The sequence below is a fragment of the Rhamphochromis longiceps genome, linkage group LG6 (assembly GCF_057381845.1).
Source record: "Rhamphochromis longiceps isolate RC_006_pf linkage group LG6, R_longiceps_female_GT1.1, whole genome shotgun sequence".
In the NCBI taxonomy this organism is placed as follows: domain Eukaryota; kingdom Metazoa; phylum Chordata; class Actinopteri; order Cichliformes; family Cichlidae; genus Rhamphochromis; species Rhamphochromis longiceps.
The window spans coordinates 22197571-22215958 of NC_140562.1; the positions used below are offsets into that span (position 1 = coordinate 22197571).

At 43.2% G+C, this 18388-nt stretch overlaps 1 protein-coding gene across 4 annotated transcripts in view; it reads left to right on the plus strand.

Annotated features, from left to right (window-relative positions):
- The first annotated feature begins 2477 nt into the window (after nt 1–2477).
- Nucleotides 2478–18388, plus strand: part of lef1 (lymphoid enhancer-binding factor 1) — a 41531-nt gene continuing 25620 nt past the window's right edge. For 2 of the 4 annotated variants that reach the window (XM_085409738.1, XM_085409739.1), the window contains exons 1-3: nt 2478–3704; nt 5736–5802; nt 6971–7098. In XM_085409738.1, the coding sequence (XP_085265864.1) occupies nt 3513–3704; nt 5736–5802; nt 6971–7098 (387 nt within the window). In that variant the 5' untranslated portion in view covers nt 2478–3512. The remainder of the gene's footprint in view (nt 3705–5735; nt 5803–6970; nt 7099–18388) is intronic. The other 2 variants (XM_085409740.1, XM_085409737.1) reach the window with 2 other exon arrangements.

An 18388-nucleotide genomic window follows, 5' to 3' on the forward strand; every position in this document is an offset into this window, starting at 1 on the left:
GTCAAAATTACCCTTTGCAAGCCACCTTTTGATTTAAAAAAAATAAAGCATTGTTATGGTTTTATATAATTGTTTGTTTTATGCATTTTATACATTGCATAGGGTATAATCACATATTAATATACAAAAATTCATTTATTCTTTGGGAAGAGTTTTGCTGTGAAGAACTGTCTCCCTGCCAGTCTTTCATCTGGCACTGGCACCAAAGTGTGCATTAAATCCACACTGCAATCAGTTTAAATCATGTTTGTATATAATTGTAATCAAATGGGAAACATAAAGTATGAATCTGTTGAGTGTGTTTTTAGACCGTTAAACTGGGGCCTACTGTGTCTCACTGATGCTGAAAACAGAGCATTAGGATTAAGGTTTATATGTTGCATTTTACCACGTATTTGAATGCCAATAAACCAAAAACCAAAGAATAAACATGAGTCATTTATGCTTGTGAGTTATATTTAATCTGTTTCCTTTTTTTTTTTTTTTTTTTTAGCACTGTGGGATCTTTCCACTTCAGAGGCCCTGCAGGCCTGTACTCTCTTTTTTAGTATCTTAATAGGCCTTAATGCAACCAAAAGTCGCCCCCTCCTCTTCCCAGATTGTTCCCTTTCTACCAATTTTATCATTTAAAACCATATCCAAGGTAAATGCAGAACACATGCAGGAGAGAAAAAAAGAAAAATATATTTATACAAGTGTAAAAACGGTTAGGTTGCTTCTGTTAGCATGGCTTTAGGGTGGTGGTGGTGCTGTAGCATCATTTGAGATCGCGCCAGGAAAAAAAATAGTGCCGGATAATTAAATTAACAATGTAATGAAGTAGAACCGACAGTTCCTACCGAGAGGAGAAGATTTCTTTTTTTTCCCTACCTTGTAGGCTATCACAGTTTTTGGCTGGAAACAAGAAAAAATACTGTTAAAGGGTCTTTTAAATGAAAGCTTTGCTTGTTCTTGTCTGCCTGTGTGAAATCTTTCTAATTAACTCTCTTTTTCACTGCTGTGTTTTTGTGCGCGTGTTAGTGTGCGTCTGCTGCGGTCGTGCGTAGCCGACTTGTGCGTGAATATGTGTGCGTACGCGCGGCGCGCGTGCGGCGACAGCAGCAGCAGCGCGCTTTCCGCTATACTCTGGAATGCAGCCAGTCTCGGCTCTTTTGAATCCACACTCGGCTTCCAAAACCCAAAAGCCTTTGATCTTTTTTTTTTCCCTCGCTGTCTCCTTACCCGGAAGAGAACCCCCTCGCTCTCTCGCTCTCTCTCTCTCTCAGCTGGGATGAACGCACACGTGGAAATGTTGGCCCGACTCCACACTCAGACCAAATTTAGTCATACAAAGGCGAGGGAGTGCAGGAGGGGGAGGAGGGGAGGGGTGGAAGAGGGAGGAAGGGAGAGAGGGAGGGAGGTGGCGGTGGAAGCGCGGTGTGGGGGGGAGTCGGGGATGAAAGAGCCAGCCGCCGCAAGATCAAAGGCAGCCGCGGCTCCGCCCCGCTAACCCCACCTCCGCGCTTTATAAAGATCTGCCTCCCCATCCCAACTTTGATTCTCACGCAATCTCTTAGTGCTCAGACAGATGCAGAAACTCAGCCACTTCCACTGCCTGTTTTGTTTACTTTCTTTTTTCTTAAAACAACAAAGCAACAACTGTATTTTCTCATTAAATACATCGGCATTAAAGTACTCTTTTTTTTCTTATAAATATTTATCCGCTCGTCTGCGGCTTGATATTCACGGGTTTTTTCAGTGGTAAAAGTAGCAAACAGACCAATGGCTGGCCTTTAAACTGTTTTCTATATTTTTGTTAATTTCATTGCTCATGTGCTAATAATGAATTAATATGAAAAAGGGACTTTAAATATAGGCAGGTAACCTGTGAGTACAATATCACATTTTCTTTTAATCTGTCCATTTTGGGGAGCGAAGACACCTTCTGAATACGTTCTTATTTGTTTGATGTAAGTAGAAAACATGGAAAGCACCATGTAGCCACAAATATGCCCACGATATACCGCAAGGTAGTTTAAAGGAAGCTGAATAAATAACAGGCCTATGTCCCCGTATAGACATACACCTGATACATACATACGTGTGTGTATGTGTATGTGTGTGTAATATTTTTTCCAACACTTGGAGAATACGTTGTGTGTTTTTCTTCTTCTAAACTTCCTTCAGCTTATCATTTTTTTTGTTTCTGTTTCCAAAACAGGCCATTGCCACTTCTTGCAGATTGATTAAATCACATGCAGCACCAACAAAACGGGCTTAAGCTTGTCCAATATTTTTCCCTCTATATTTCAATTATCATTTTTTATGTCTCCTCATTATTTTAACCCATCACATCCACAGCAAGTTCCAGCCTCTCCGCTCATTCTCCTTTTCCTCCCCTCCTGTCTGCCCATTTGTTGTGAGCTGTGTATAAATCTCTCTCTCAGGAGGAGTGTCAATCGGTGCGGTGTCAATCAGAGCCTCGGCTTCCCTTTCATCTCTCTTTCCTCCCAGTGACTGAAGAGAGAGAAAAAGGAGGAGGAGGAGGGAGCACGGCTACATTACCAACACACACATACACACACTGGTTACATTACGCTGTGGAAGCGGTGCGGGAGCAGTGGGAAGTCGGGTCCACGCGTTTTTCCACTCTTGCCTTCTTTTTTTGATTGTTTTCTGTGATTTTCTTCTTCTTTTTGCTTTTATCCCTCCTCCGACGAGCAGCTTCGAGGATGTATTTTTAAGCATCACGGCGTCTCGCTGCGTTGCTTGTCGCCCAAGTATTTGCTTGTTTTAAAAAAACCCAACAACAACTGCGTTTTCTTCCATTTACACATCCATCACTTAATTTCTTTTCCCTTTTCCTCGTCTTACTTCCCCCCCTCCCTCCAACCTCTCCACACGCACACTGAAGGACGCTCGCAGCTTCGTCTCCGGGACCACCGAGGAAATATCTTCTCTCACTTTTCTAAATGTACTTTTTCACGTTGAGTCGTTTTTACGGGAACGCGGCGGTCGTCGCGTGCTGACTTCAAACAGAAAAAAAGAAAGAAAGCGAGAGGGGAGAAAAAAAGATGGTGATGAGATTTTAACTCGTGGTTTGTTCCCCCTTTTTATGTTTTCCTCATGACATTGAGGCGTGCACTGGACTTCTCATTCCGACCGCTTTGCATCTCACTTTTTTTTAGTGTGTGAGTTTCAAGCTTAGTTAAACTCTCGCGACGGAAAAAGAACAGAAAAGAAGTGAAAAAACAACAACAAAAGGACGCCGGCAGCAGCCTCGCGCCTCCTGTTGCTTCAGTAAAAACACACCGGCAGTGTGCTCGCACGCCGCTTCCTCTCCGGGTGACTCTCCGGTGTGACACAGGGGAGGAGGTGGAGGGGGGGAAGGCAACGGTCCCCACTCCGTTTCGGTGGGAGTTTTTTTTATTTTTTCATCTTTCCCCCTCTCTATTTCTGTGTAGTTTCGGGGCAGTGGTGGCACGCGTTGTTGTCTTCGATTTTCTCGGGGAAGCGAAACACTTTGTGAAAAAATGCCCCAGTTATCAGGCGGCGGAGACCCGGAGCTTTGCGCCACAGATGAAATGATCCCGTTCAAAGACGAGGGGGACCCGCAGAAGGAGCAGATCTTCGCCGAGCTGAGCCACTCGGAAGAGGAAGGGGACCTGGCAGACATCAAGTCATCTCTGGTCAACGAGTCGGAAAGCAGCCCCAACAGCCACGACGTGAGTAACTGCTGTGGGTTCACTGATGTGGTGGTGGGCATCCTCTGAGAGCTCCCCAGCATAGAGGGAAGGTTAATAAAAATACAACTAAAAAGCCCGCAGGAGCCTTTAAAACAAAAGTTGATCCCCTCTAATTAATAATCTAGTTTTTTACTCAGCTTTAGTTTACCTGAATGTCTTGTGAGCAAAAACGCCTCCTCTCCCTTTGCTTAGTTTTATAGACAAATCATTATTAGAGCTTTATTGTTTATTATCATTATTAATTCACAATTTCCATTTTATTTTCCTTTTAATTGAAAATGTAACTTGAGCTGTGCCACTGATATGGCTCTGATTCCTTAAACTAGAAAAAAACAAAGATGTCACAGGCAAACACTCAGCAGTCTATTAACTGTAACAAATGCAGGCCTAAATTGTAATGTTCTGTTACTGTTATGTTTTTCTTTAAATGAATGAAATTGCAGATTGAGCTAAATGCAAAAGATATTGTATGAGATGTGAGAACTAGGGCCTTGCGAAGCTGCCTGTGACAAGCAGGGCTCGGTGGCTGTGCTGGCAGTGGTACACCCACAGCAGCTTAAACACCAGCACATGAATCCATTTAGCACACATGGCTTAAAACCTGTTTGCCAGCAATATTGTGAATTTCCTTAATATTCACAATTTTTAAAATTCTGCCTGGATGAAAGGATGCAGTCTTTTATTTCGTTTTCAAGATGTGATCTTCACACACTCCGGCTCATTCTGCTTATTAATTTTATTGCCCCTTTTAAAACTGTGCCTATAAATTATTCTTTTCAGTTTTTAAGGTTGGAATTGGAGGGGGGGTTGTATAATAAACATTTTTCTGCATTTGCTTTGTTCCATTTGATTAAACTGAAAGGATGCTGAGAGGCCAGATGGGTGCATGAGAAGAAATCCTTGCATGTGTGGATGTGCTGAATTTGTGGTGAATGTTAAATGGATTGAAAATCTCAGTGGAAAAATTCTTCTAGATTAATTTTTAATGATGAAAAATTATTGCAGTCGTGCTTTATATATCGCACTTGCAAGATGGCATTTTTTTTTCTAAGCAGGGGAGAAGTGACAGAGCGTGAACCATCAGTGATTTCTTCTTTTCCCCTGCATCCATCAAGCCTTAGGATGCAGGCTGCAGCATCCCCATCATTTAAGTTGGCTGTTTTGCTATTAACCGTGGTGTTAATCCATTTTCTTTCTTTCTTTTCTGATTTAAAAAAAAAAAAATTCTACATGGCTACATCCTGAACGAAACTGTACGCATTCCCTGCCGAATGTCCTAGGGACACACGAGACAGAGGCTGAATGTTAATTAGGAATCCAGTGAAGTTCCCTCGCTCAACTTGAAGCCATCCTGAGGGGTCTGAACTCTAAAAAAGAGGTCCCCTTCCCAATTCGGATTCGAAAAGAGAAAGGAAATGGGTGTTCAAAGTGCAGAGGATTTTTTTCTTTTTTTTTCATAAGCAGAAAATAGTCGGTACTGTTTCCCTTTTCTTTTCTTTTTTTATGGAGCGATTTTATTTCCCTTTGCACACAGCTATTTCATTTATGACACAAACACACTATTTGAATTGAGAAGGAGGCTCAGACTGGAAGATGAAAATGAGAGTGGACCTATGGTACTGAAAACAAGCTAATTTGTAAGCTCCTTAAAGACATGAAGCTTAATTAAGTGGTTCTTCTGAAGCTTTGATGCAGGCTGCTCCATCACTCTTCTATAGATAGAGTGTGTGTGTGTGTGTGTGTGTGTGTGTGTGTGTGTGTGTGTGTGTGTGTGTGTGTGTGTGTGTGTGTGTGTGTGTGTGTGTGTCTATAAGCTTTCTCTCCTTTGGTGACAGGCAAAGGGACGATGTTTGTCCCAGCAATGTTTGTGGCTGTCTGACCACATCAGCATGTGTGTAACTGTGTTTGAATGCCTTTCTAATTGATTCTTCCTCTCTTCCCCCCCCCCTCCCCCCCTCCCTCTCCCTCCCTCTCTCTGTCTTTTAATTTTATTTCTTTCTTTTTTTACAGGCAGCTAGACAGTCCCAAATACCGCAAGATTCATATCATGAAAAACACAGAGACCATCCGGAAGATGGTAAGAGACACAATCAGCATGTGTTATAGGACAATCAGCACTACATTTATTTGCAATAAAAGTCCTTTTTTTTCCTTTTTCCTTTTTAAATGTGGTTTGCTTTTGCTTTAGAAGATAAGGTGGAAGTAGTGGCCCCTCGTTTTCACCACGCAGAAGTGATGAAACTATTGGTACTTCTCTTATCAGAGCCCCTGTTCCTGCTCATCCTAAGTCTAGTCAGGGCATGCTGTACTTTCATAAACACAGCTACCTGTTACCTCCCTGGTAGATGAGGGTACCTGCACAAATGGACATAAAAGAAGAAGGAGCAAAAATATGCACTTATGGCAGCAGTTGAGCACAACCCAAAAGCAAAACTTTTGTCTGGCTGTTTCGTGTCGTGTTTCCTCAAATATTCCTGTCGTATCCCTCAGCTCTCCGGTTGCATTGTCGCATGCAACATGTTGCGTCCTCTTGGGGCTTGTTGCTCTCTGGCTATTGTAGTCTGACCCCGCTGCTGCAGGTCATTATTAGGGCTTTGAAGAGGAGTATGCCTCCTCTTTGTTCCCCTTTCACTCCTGAATGGGATCCCCTTCAAATCAAACACTGGCTTTCTTCACAACAAGATCTATGTTGCCGTCACATTGTATACCAGAAACAGCCCCAGCCCCAGCCCCTCCAGGCCTTATTACGCCGCGCACATTCGAGTGGCGAGTGATGCTGTATTGAAGCCTCTTGTGCAAAGCTCCCCCCCCTCTCAGGTCAAAGGCATAGAGGAACAGTTGGGGCGTCTCCTGTTTTGACACAGTCTGTATGTTCTTTTAATTGGTGCTAATTGGCACAGAGGGGCTCCATTGTTCCGCTGCATAATATGACCCGCCTCTGTGAGGCGGAAAGAAAAGGCACAAACAAAAGGCCGTGGCAAAATAGGGCAGGGGTTAAATCAATCGACAGCGATATCATTACTACATCAAAACAGCCAAGCCAACTTTGTGCTCGGCTTTGTTGTTGCTGCTTATCGAGTTTGTTGATTAAAATCAGCCATTTCGAAGATATGACTGTAATTAAAGCTATTGAATCTCTGGCTAATTAATCTTTTACTGGTGTTTGTGCTCTCTGTGCAAAAACACAGCGACCAACACGCGTTTACTTTGTTTGTTTTTTGTTTTTTAAAAAATGTTTTTATTAGGAAAGCATCAAGACATGTACAGTAAAGGCCATCCGTACCCGGGCTACCCAGGTTACATCATGATGAGCAACATGAACACTGATTCCTACATGAACAATGGCTCCCTCTCGCCGCCCATGCCCAGAACGGTCAGTACCAGCTCTTTTTTTTTTCCAGTTTTTATTGCAGTTTAACTTGTGTTATTTCATGATGTGAAATGCAAACTTAAGCTTGACGTGTGTTAGTCAGCATATCATTTGCCTGTGAGACAAAGAGGAATTTTCAAATTTTACGTCGTAAGAATATAAAAAATTATTTAGTTATGAGAAAAGTAAATAATTGACAGTCCTGAGTGATGAAATGAATACAAAAGCAGTGCATTTTTAGAGAGAAATTCGTTTTTTTGGATGGGTTAAAGCTTTTTTTTTAATTTAGTTTTTTTAATACTGTTAAATGATAGTAGATGTTAGTAATAGTTTGGAACTTCTGTTTAATTAATTAGTGCTAGTGGGAAGGAAGGTAAAAACAAACATGATGGGTAACTTTAAAACACCAGCAGAGATTTAACTGCCAACTTTACACCTGCTCAGATTTAGTCCAGGCTCAGGACAAAATTTCTCCTGACAAGAGAAACTAAAAAGCAAAACTGATCCTAAATTAAGTTACAGTAATGTCACGTATCCTGCTAATGTAACAAAGAGTGTGGTCAGACTGAAGGAGCTATTGCTTTACCTACCCGCAGACTGTCAAAGGGTTGCCAACAGGCAGCAGGACAGGATGGTATTTTGTTGTTGTTGTAGCTGTTTTTTTATTTTTTTTACTCATGACATTTTCACAGTGATCCCAGAAATAAATCAAATGTATGTCTCAGACGCTTGTAGAGGAGTGCAAGACTTAACCAAAAGTGTCACCTTACAACAAGATTAGAGTTTTCAGGACCTTTTTTTTTTTTTTTAGTATTTACCATTTATGATGTATCAGCTAAAAATAACCTCATTGATGTTTTTGTAGCTGTGACTGCTGGTTTCTGTTTTTAACCACTGCAAATTGAGAACTTCATATTGTCGATTAAGTGAAATCTGTGGTTTTTGAGTTTTCGCTTTCAACACCAATAGCTTGCATTTGGTATTTGTGTGTGTGTGTGCGCTTGTGTGTGTGTGTGCGTGTGTGTTAAATTTAGGAGATGTATCAAGACAACTAAAAAGATATTTGCTGCTCTAAATAAAAGGTCCTTTGCCAATGTGGGACGTTTTTTGTGGTGTCTCTCATGGAGCATTGAAAGATTTATTACAGAGATTTCCATCTTTAAGCTTTTGGGTAAAATTGACTCAGAGTTGGATATCAGCAGGTAAATCATTTTACAGAGTGATCTAATTGGTGGCTTTAAAATAAAATTCAAACCATTTAGTTGCGAGAAAATAATTCCTGCTAAAAAATTCAGCTCAGCACAGAATACTTCCAAGAGTCGATTAAGAGGATTTAAGGAAAAAAAATCAGATTTCTCGGCTTTCTCGTTAGAGGCATAAACCTTATGTCATCATCAGGATAACACCACGAAAATATTCTCTTTCAGTGTTTGTGATGTTTGATATTTGTCTCGCCGTTGTGTTGTGCTGATATCCGCCCTCTTGACAGCTATACGTGACCACTGAAAACCAAACGCCAGCCATACTTTGTGAACGGTCTCTGTGAGATGTACACTATTTCTCATCTTGTTAAAATCTGAAGTGATGCATGCCTACATGACTCAAGTAAACCCTTTAATTAGCCCAGCAGAACTGAGGGAGCCAACATCATGTCTCTGGGGCTATAGTACCGTGTTAGGGGTGGCGTGTGTTGCAGATATCGCCCCTGTGACGGTATTAATTTCAGGCCAGCTGCAGGTCTCTGACTGGCGGCTTCCTGTGTCTGTCCCGTTTGCAAATTTCTCCTCAAGACAGACATAAAACACAGGGCGCACGAGCAGCTGTCCGGTCTGGCCCTGCTCTGCTCACGTCTCTGCAGCCAGCTTCAGTCTTGTCTACGGTGTGGCGTCTCTATACGGGAAACGCTCGGTTGTTGTGCTTTTGCAGTGCGTGCGAGTCGGTTTCATCAGGGTAAAGTTGTGAAATGTGAGCTCTGTGTTGTTGTAAGAATCAGTTTTTGGAAGCAGATGTGATTGTCGGGGGCAGATGCCACATGCTGTGTGTAAAGGATCTTCATTCACACGCAACTCTATCATAGAATGATGTTAAAATTGCAATGCTTCCTCCCTGCCAAAGTTGCAGAAGGTGAAAGTATATGACATTGTGGATTGGGGGGATTTTTTTCAGTTTACAAGCAGCATAGTGCACAAGCGGGGTATGTTACCTTCCAAATTCTATTTTTTGGCTTGTTTTCTGGTAGATTTTAGCTATTATTTTATTGTATAGCACAAAGTTAAAAGAAAAACTCATAGAAGTCTGTATGGAGACCAGCTGACTGTGTGAGAGGAAATTACCCTTCACTGCAGATGAATTAGGCCAGGCAGTTAGGCAGTATACTTGCTGCCAAAACTTCTAAAGCCACGCTTTCATTTCATTTACCATGGCTGCTTTTTTTTTTTTTTTCAATTTTCCTCCTTCCCTGTCTTCAATAAAACGGTAGTCATTTTATATACGTTTCTCTCACTTATCCAATAAAAAGAGCCAAGGCTTGGTGGAGGGCTCACGGAACATGAGTCCTCTGGCTTTCTCACTGATGTCAGCTTGCTGCCTCTGCTGCTGGCCACCGCAGCCACAGTATCTGCAGGCCTGGGATCGGTTTTCACTGAGATCAAAGGCACATTCTCTCTTTCATTCTCTTCCATCCCCAGCCCCATCACCGCCCCCAATCCCAGTAGTTTAGATTGATTTCCATTGACCATGACATTCCTGCACATGCCGTCCAGTCACGACGGAGCTGTTGGGAGTTGCTGATTGTCAGCAGATTTTAGGACTTCCAGCTTGATAAGCTGACTCCGGCACAAGAGCTTAGAATTTGATGTGTGATGATGCCAGTTCCTCATACGTGTGGGTTTAAAACAAAGCTAGCCAACTTAAGGAGTCATTTATTTGTTAAGTGAACTTGCAGCTTTTGAAGATTTACAGTTTACAGTTCAATGCGTAAAAGTGTAAGGACTGTAATCTACACCTTGGTGATCATAAAGCAACAGAAACTGGAGTTTCTGGTAAATGCTAGTGGGAACTGCTGTCTAATTTGAAGTGTGTATTTTAAAGCGATTATCACATTTGTCCATATTGGACTGTTGCTCATTACCTTGGCTGTGATTATAGGCATACAGAAAACCAGGTTAGTGGGGTGGTGGCAAGCTTTTTTGTCGACAAATTTGGCTGATTTACAGCTTTTTATTGACTTTTTAAGCTCAGTGCACTCTTTGATATGAACAAGTGGACATGTTTTAAAGGAATATACTGCATGTGAGGTCTTTTTTAAAGAGGCTCATCATTCTAACGCTTGACTTGTGACATGTCGCAAGTCTAGAGGATACAATCTTATCAGTTTCTGCTGACCCAAGGATGATGTGGATGGGAGTAAATCACACAGTATGCTTGTTTTATACCCCTGATCTGAATGTATTTATTTTTTTAATTTACAGTACAACTGTTTAACTTGTAGCACAATATTTTTTTGTATCCTTTTGCCTAGGGATAACCAACTCACTAGTTACCCAATGTCTCCACTCTGAGAAGCCTTGACTTAAGGAGACTGAAGCTCACACACATTTTTATTTGCTGTTGCCCACATCAGGATTCTTTTTTTTTCCTCCCGTGAACAGTCTTCCTGAGCACTTACAGAATCATCTGATAAGGCGAAAAGTGTTTTTCTGCCTGGAATAATTTGTATTTGTGCTATTTTAAACCTTTGCTGTGTAAAAACTAGAAGGACTGTCAAGAGCAGTAAGGACCTTCATTTGCTCAGTGTCTGCATCTGTACCTTGACAAATAAGATTTTTTTTTTTTGCAGTTTTGGTCAGAATGATCATAATATAAAGTCTGATCTTCAAAGCAGCACGGATGTCATCGCGCCAGGTTTGATGTGTGAAAGACGACGCACTCGGCCCTTGCTTATCATTGAATCTGTTCTTCTTTAGTCTCACAAACCAAAGCTGAGATTTAGAAACGACAGCTTCTAAAAAAAGATCGCAGTGCACGTGATGGGCAGCGCATATTTTTAAATGACCCAAAATTTCTCAAAGCATGCTGCTGTTGTCACATAAACACCCTCCCATTTGCAAAAAATCCTGTTCTACACGCTCTTTTCTTTTTCTTTTTTTCTTTTTTAAGTTTAAACAAATCCCTAGAACCAGTGAGCCCACGGCATTCTGCCATATTCCCTTTTTAATAAACGTATTAATGCGTGCTTGACAAGATAAAAATGCTGCTGCATGCTCTTAGTTTTAACATGTTGATAGTGCAGACGTAGAGTACCAGGTTTTTCCACCTTTTAGTTTCAAGATGTGTTTGCGATCTCCAACTGTGAGAGCAGTCTCGTGAGTCTTGGGCATCAGTTTGAAGAGAGAACTGGATAGAATCACTGGGTTTTGTTGCTGCGGTTAAGGGGGGGGGGGGGGGTTTAGAGATCTCCCTCTCTATTGCCGTTCACTCCTTTTTCCCTTTGGACCCTCAACTGCAAGATCCTCGTGGCGAGAAAGAGGGGGCGAAGGGAGTGCAGCGCTGCACTTTCCTTTGATGTAGTGGGAACGTGACGGATCTGCTAGCCAGTGTCTCGCAGCGTGGAATCACTAACCCAGGCTTACCTAACGGGATTTGGTAGGACCGCTCTGGTATCCCTCAGTGCCATGTGTGTCCTAAGCTCATGCCCTCAGCACTACCGTGGAAGATCCCTGTTAAAGAGAACACTACATTTACCAGCAGCCTTCCATGTCCACAAATAATGTTCTAGTTGGCAGCTTATGGCACCTTGAGTAGTTTTCTTTAAGTCTCACAACAGACTGGTCATGCTTTGTGAAATTTACTAGAGCTCAATGTTGCATTTTTGCCTTTTAAGCAGCTGACCTCCATATGATTATCTCACTGTCAGCTCATCTAATTTTCAGTACACTGGCTTTAGTGTGATGCTGTGCATGGTTGCATATTTAGTGTGAAAGTATAGAAAACACAACAACTGTCAGAAGACAGATTTCTTTTTAGCACCAATCTGGCAGCGCATGCATCAGACCCACACTGACATTGATGTCATCTGCTGTGCAGATCCATCACGCAGTGAAATATGTGTGAACACATCAAGAACCACAGCAGGGACCTCACACAGAAAAAGCGCTTTTTTTTTCTCCGTAGTGTCATAGTGTTTTTATAAACTGTGCCATTTAATTGCCAAGGTTTCTTCCTGTTCTCAGCTCATATGGCGATGGTGGTTGACACATTCGTTCCATATGCACGGCGCTAATGATGCCATGTGGTTGCAATCACCTTATCTATGTTTTCATCATGTTAAATGAAGCGCAGCAGCGCAATCGTCTGTTGTACCAAGAGATATGGCCTTCTTTTTTTCAAGATGAAAACCAAAAAGAAGACAATCAAGGTTGAAGTTTCTGGATGATTTATATTTCTTGGTAACGCAGCAGCCTGCTGGTTGATTTGTTAAGTCTCCTGTTTCTGTTTGTTTAAATTCTCAAATAAAGCTGTGGGTTGCTTTTTTTTAAGGACTTGACAATCAAAATAAACATGTTTTATGCTGCCTGACTAGCACGCAGGAGGCAGGGTACAGGATCACCACTACACAGTGTTTACCTGCACTATTCTCACACTGGCACAATCAATCGCACAATCACACACATCACACAGATTTAGTGCTGGGGAGCTGACGGGTTACGAAAGCGTACAATGACCCATGTGGCTGTGCTGGGCATTTGCCTTCTCACATTAACCCCCGTTTGTTAATGTCTAGAAAAGATCAGCACTGCATCTGTTTAATTTGAAGAAAAAAAAAGAGTGGGCTGAGCGATCAGTAGATATAATAGCAAACATGTGACTTCGTTCTGTTTCTATTTGGAAAAAGCCCACCAATGACAAAGGTGAAATTGTTAACTCTTCAGAACCCTGAAAAGGCGTCTGTGTCAAGAGAGGCAATCTGGGAGCGTCAAGGTCGTGAGCGTCACATGCAGGCACGCTCTTGACACACCCTGTTTATGTTTATTTTGGGCACGTGTTCTTGCTCAAAGCAAAGCACTCATAGAAGATGACACTTTCTTCGCTCCCGTTCGTCCCGCTGAATCGGATGAAGCTTAACCAATCAGGCAGTCCCGCCTGGAGCCAACCAGCCAGGCTTCCTTAGCCAGACTGCAGCTCAAGCCCTCAGCACCTGCTCAGAGGGCTTCACTCTTCACTAGCAGTCTGCCTCTGATCTCCTGGGGTCAATGGAGGGCCTCGCCAAGGTTGTCCCTCATGCCCAGTTCTGTTTGAATGGTCTGGGTGTGGATTTCCTGTAAGGGTGGATCAGAAATGTAGACTAGAGGGCAGTGTGTGTGCATGTGTGCAAGAGGTTTTTTCTTTCTTTCTTCTTTTTCTCGTCAAGTTGTTTTGCAACTGTTGTCACTTTTGGTTATGACTGCATAGTTAAAAGGGGTTAGTGGGAGAAGTCTCTGGGAACGGTTTTTGGAACTCAGTGTCGGCCTGAATGAGCTCGAAATGAAATAACATTTTCGAATCAGTCACCAAAACCAACTTTAGAGCTGCTTGTTTGTTACATAAAAAAGTGTGATTTATAAAACCCTACAGCACAAGTTGAGTCTTTAAAGCACTGATTGAAGCTTGGCAGAAGTTCCTTTAAAAAAACTGATCACAGTACCTCACTGTTGCCTGATATAGCCATAAAAAATGAGTTAAAAAACACACACATGAATAGCTTTATTGACTTCATCCCGACAGCTTGTAGGGTCTAGTTGGTGTAGGCGAACAGTGTTCCAACTAGTAAACTGCAGGAAGGGGAACAATAGGATCACAGGAGTGATACATGGCTACAAATCCTGCCGGCTGCGTCCAGACTTCAGAGAAGCTCAAACAGCCCTCACTTTGTCCAGCTAAGAAACAGAGCTATGATCAATAGCTGCTCTGTTGTATGAAGTTGGTCAGTCCCGGGCGTGCTCTCGCCCTCCTCTCCCCTCCCTTTTTTTTTTTTTTTTTGCTGTTTCATATTTTTCAGAAGCTCATTATTTCTTTCTGCTGTGGGTGTGAGTGCTAAAGAGGCTCACACATGCAATGTGTATCTGACAGCGCTGAAATATTAATGGTCCCCAGTGTAGGAGGTTGGTATAGGGCCGACATAGTTACAGTACAAAGGGTGCCTTCTTGCCACCAGGCTTTATTAGCCGAGCTATTAAATGAATAGATGGATATAGCTTGCGCTCTTTTTCTTCGTGCCTCCTTTTGTGTTTTCCGAGCTAGACATCAAACCACTTTCATTTCGTCTTAACTGTTTCTGACGCACACTAAAGTGCTGTCAGACGACACACACACACACACACACACACACACACACACACACGTGAACTATTGAGTTTTCTGTGGGAGGACAAAGAGGAGGGCTTTGCTATCAGTTCATTTTGTGTGGTCTTGGTCATAAAAAACACCCTGCTCTTTGACTGTGAAACAGAGGAGGGGGGGAAAAAAAGAGCCTGTCTTTAATTTTTGGGAAACCCATAAAAGTTTGTCGCTCCTTTCATATCGGCAGTGGAATTGAAAACAAATGCTACAGTCTCCCCCCATCTCCTTTGAACTAGCCAATTATGGAGTTGTGAAAATAAAAATCAGTCTGTAGATCTCTTTACCCCCCTTTCTTTCCTCTTTGCCCCCCCCCCCCCCCCCCCCCCCCCCCCCGGTCTCTTGTTCAGGTTCTTATTTTTTTCTTTCCCTCTCTCCTCCCCCCTTGTTTTTGAAGAAACCGAGGGGGGATCACTGATGTCAAAGTCAAAACCAAGAGCATTAAGAAAACTGGCGAAATGCAATACAGCTGCAATCCAACATGACGCTAGAAAATAGGGCTGAGGAGCAGAAAGCCTCTCTCCCGTATTCCCAGGGCGCGCAACTGCTCCCGGCCTTGGCTTTGATCTCTTCAAAGCCTCCTGCCTCCTACTAGATGGAGAGTCTTGGCTGCCGCTCGTGAGCACTGGAGAGAGGCAGGCAGGGAGGTGGTGGAGGTGGGGGGTGTTTGGCTGGGGATGGGGGATGCGGGGGGGTAGGGGGGGGGGTCGTCTTTTCCTTTCCAGGGCTGAAATCAATCACGGTGCCGAGGCAATTATGTGTAATTCAACCCCAGCCAGATTAGTGACTCTTGTTACCTGAGCGACCAGAGCTCTGTAATCTGTGAGACACACCGGCCTCACCGGCAAAGGAGTAGCCAGGAACAGGCGAGGGCACTTGAGGGGAGAGAGGAGGGGACCGAGTAGGGGGGGTGGGTGCTGAAAATCAGGCTGCCATGCTGCTGCCCAGCAGAGCAGAAAATCAGAGCACAATGGAGTGATTACACTTGCAGATGTAGCCGTATTTATGACGACGTGGACACAGGGGAACGGAGAGAATGAGGAGCGCTGATTGCCATGGAGCTCGCTAGTTAGTGCGCTAACGAGCCAGGTCCCTTTTTGTGTTAAAACATGTGCGTGATGTCACCTCTGCTATGCTTTGGAGTCCTCCCCTGCCCTACACCACCCCCCGCTTCAGTGCCATATCTCTATCCCTCATGCCCTCCACAGTGAGCTCCGCCGAAATGCAAGCTCGGCCAAGGCTCCTGCCCCAGGCGCCCAATTTACTATGGCTGGAGAAAAACTCAGTGGCCCCAAGTCACAGAGGAAAACAGCGAAGCAATGAATGCTGTTCTTTTCCTGCTGCTGCAATTCGTCTGATCTCTGCAACAGTTTCAGTGTCTTAACACACAGCGGTGTAACAATTTACGCCTTTCTGCTTTTTCATTTGGCTCAGCGAGGAGATTTCTACCAATTATGCTTGCTCCTAGTTTAGTCAAATCTAGGGCGGGCTCCGAGTTCCAACCTTGCGACTAGTACTGCCTAACCTGCATTAAGATGTTCCTATTTCCCTTAATAACCTGTGAGGTTTTAGAAACCATTAATTAGATGCTGGGTGGAGGGCAGAAGGAAAAATTGCAGATTCACTTTTTTTGGAGGTGGGGGCGGTTAATTGGAAATATATGATCGCCCTTGCTTTGAATCCTCCTTTGCACTCTGTCTGTAAGCGCTGATGTCACAGGGATGAGAACAAGGCTTTGTTTTTTTCCCCAGCAGTCACTTGATGCAGGATGATGAAACCCACAAAGATATCTAGCAAGAATGTGTTTGTTCATCTGATGAGCTCGCCTTGTGCTCCGTGTTTCTTTTGATCATCGGACAGCTCGGCAGTGATGGAAAGCTCTTATTTTCCTCATGGGATGCGCGCATTAAATAAATTACACGTACAGTTACACAATGTAGTTGTTCAGGACCCTAATGGCTGCGATCGTTTCAACCAGGCCGGCTGACGGGGAAGTGGTACTGACTCTAAAAATATAAAAGGTCACGCTGAGTGGATTATGTGGCAAGAACGGAGCCACCGTCCAGCTCGGCGGGAGCCCTTAAATCCACTATCAGCCATAACCCTCAGCTCAGGGGCCAGGTGACGCTTTTCATGTCCTCCAATGGACAGACATCACAGAGGCATCCTCCACTTTGAGCTGCCCGTCATCAAACAATGCATCAAAACATCAAATCAATCCACCCCCACTGTACCCCTGTCTCAAGATGAAAGATGGGGATGGGGGGTTCGGTGGGGGTACAAGAGCACACCCCACCCCCGCACGTCAATTCTGCATTTCCACTCCTTTCGTAAGCCGTGGCACTTCCACGCAGAGGCAACAGTGCAGTGGAAAAGTGGCATTTGACTTTTATTTGAGTTAGTTTAACAGCAGTTATCCAAATTTGTCCTTGCATTGCTTTGTTTGTTAACAATGAGTGAGAACAGCTTATTTAAATTGCATCAATTCACTTTTACCTGTGTTTGAAACCTTTTAGCACTTGCTACACTTTGGTTAGTTTCATTTATTTATTTGTCAGTCTAAAACAAATAAAAAGACTTCTTTAAACCCATTACAGTGCAAAAGTTGTCTGTTAAGTAAATGAAAACATGAAGTCACTCTTGCTAGTTATTCATCTTTTATAGTTTGTTGATCAAATAAAAACAAAGTTGCAGCTCATTCTAATGAGACAAATGAGATTATATTAAGCATGTGAGAAGCCCAGTATTAATAAATCCAGCTAAGAGCTGAATTACAACCTTGTTGTGCTCATTATATGACTAATCATCCAGATTTGAGGCATCAGGTGCACGAGCATGCTCTATGTCGCTGTAACCATATGCCCTGAGCCTAAGAAGTCCCTTTTGTGCCTCAGAAATTCCCTATTACCATTTCTTTAGGCATATCAAGGGATAAGCAGACGTTGTCCATTGCCATGTTGTACATGGTCATTGTTTTGTTTGTATTAAAGCCCACTAAACCCTGCCACAAAGCTAATTGATGGGGTGGAGTTTTCTTGTGACCGTTCAGATCCTTGGAGAGGTTCTTTAAGTGTTCCCGGCTTCTGTGGGGATGGAGAAAAGCCATTTGTTCGGAGGGGATCAGATTTGAATAGCTTTGTGCTTGCCATTCAGATCTTAGCAGGGGCGTGTGCACCCAGCTAGGAGGAAAAAAAACCCTAAAATGTGTGGTTTTGATTAATGACTAATTCCACCCTGAAAGGCAGTTTTTGGTAGTCTTTACCAGTTAATCCCTTAAAACGTGGAATCACACCCAAACAGTGGGCTGCTGGTATTGTTGCATGGCCCATAATGCGAATGAGAGGAAAGGTTTGCAATGGGATCCACAGCCGTGAATGCTCCCCCTAGCTCTGCGGCACGAACCCCTTATACCCTGTTCCACAAGAGTCGCACAGGTTGTGACATAATGAAAAACAGGATGGGAAATAGTTGGATCGCGCACGTCTTCAAGAGCAAAGGTGCACTAAGGTGAAAAAGGTAGTGATGATGATGTGGTGGCGGGGTCAGAAGTTCAAATCGATGCCTGATCACAGGTGTCGTGGCACCCGAGGCAAAAAGGGTTTCTTGTGGTCTGCTCTTTAAAGATTACATAACCTCACTGAACCCTCTTACTAGAAACTGAATCCATACCTCTTTTTTCCTGTTAATTTTCTTCTTTGTTCCATTAAGTCATCAGTGTTACTCACTAAGCCATCAATATTTTTATTCTTTCTTTTCTTACGCACCATGTGGGTGGGTGTGCATCAGTCTGAGTGAAATACAGAAGGAAAACTAGGTCAGTACTCTGTTCAGCTCAGGCAGAAGCAGCTCACATTCAAATCGCCTCCCCATCCACATTTTTCCTGGTGTGTGTGCCACTGAAAACCTTCCCAGCAAAAAC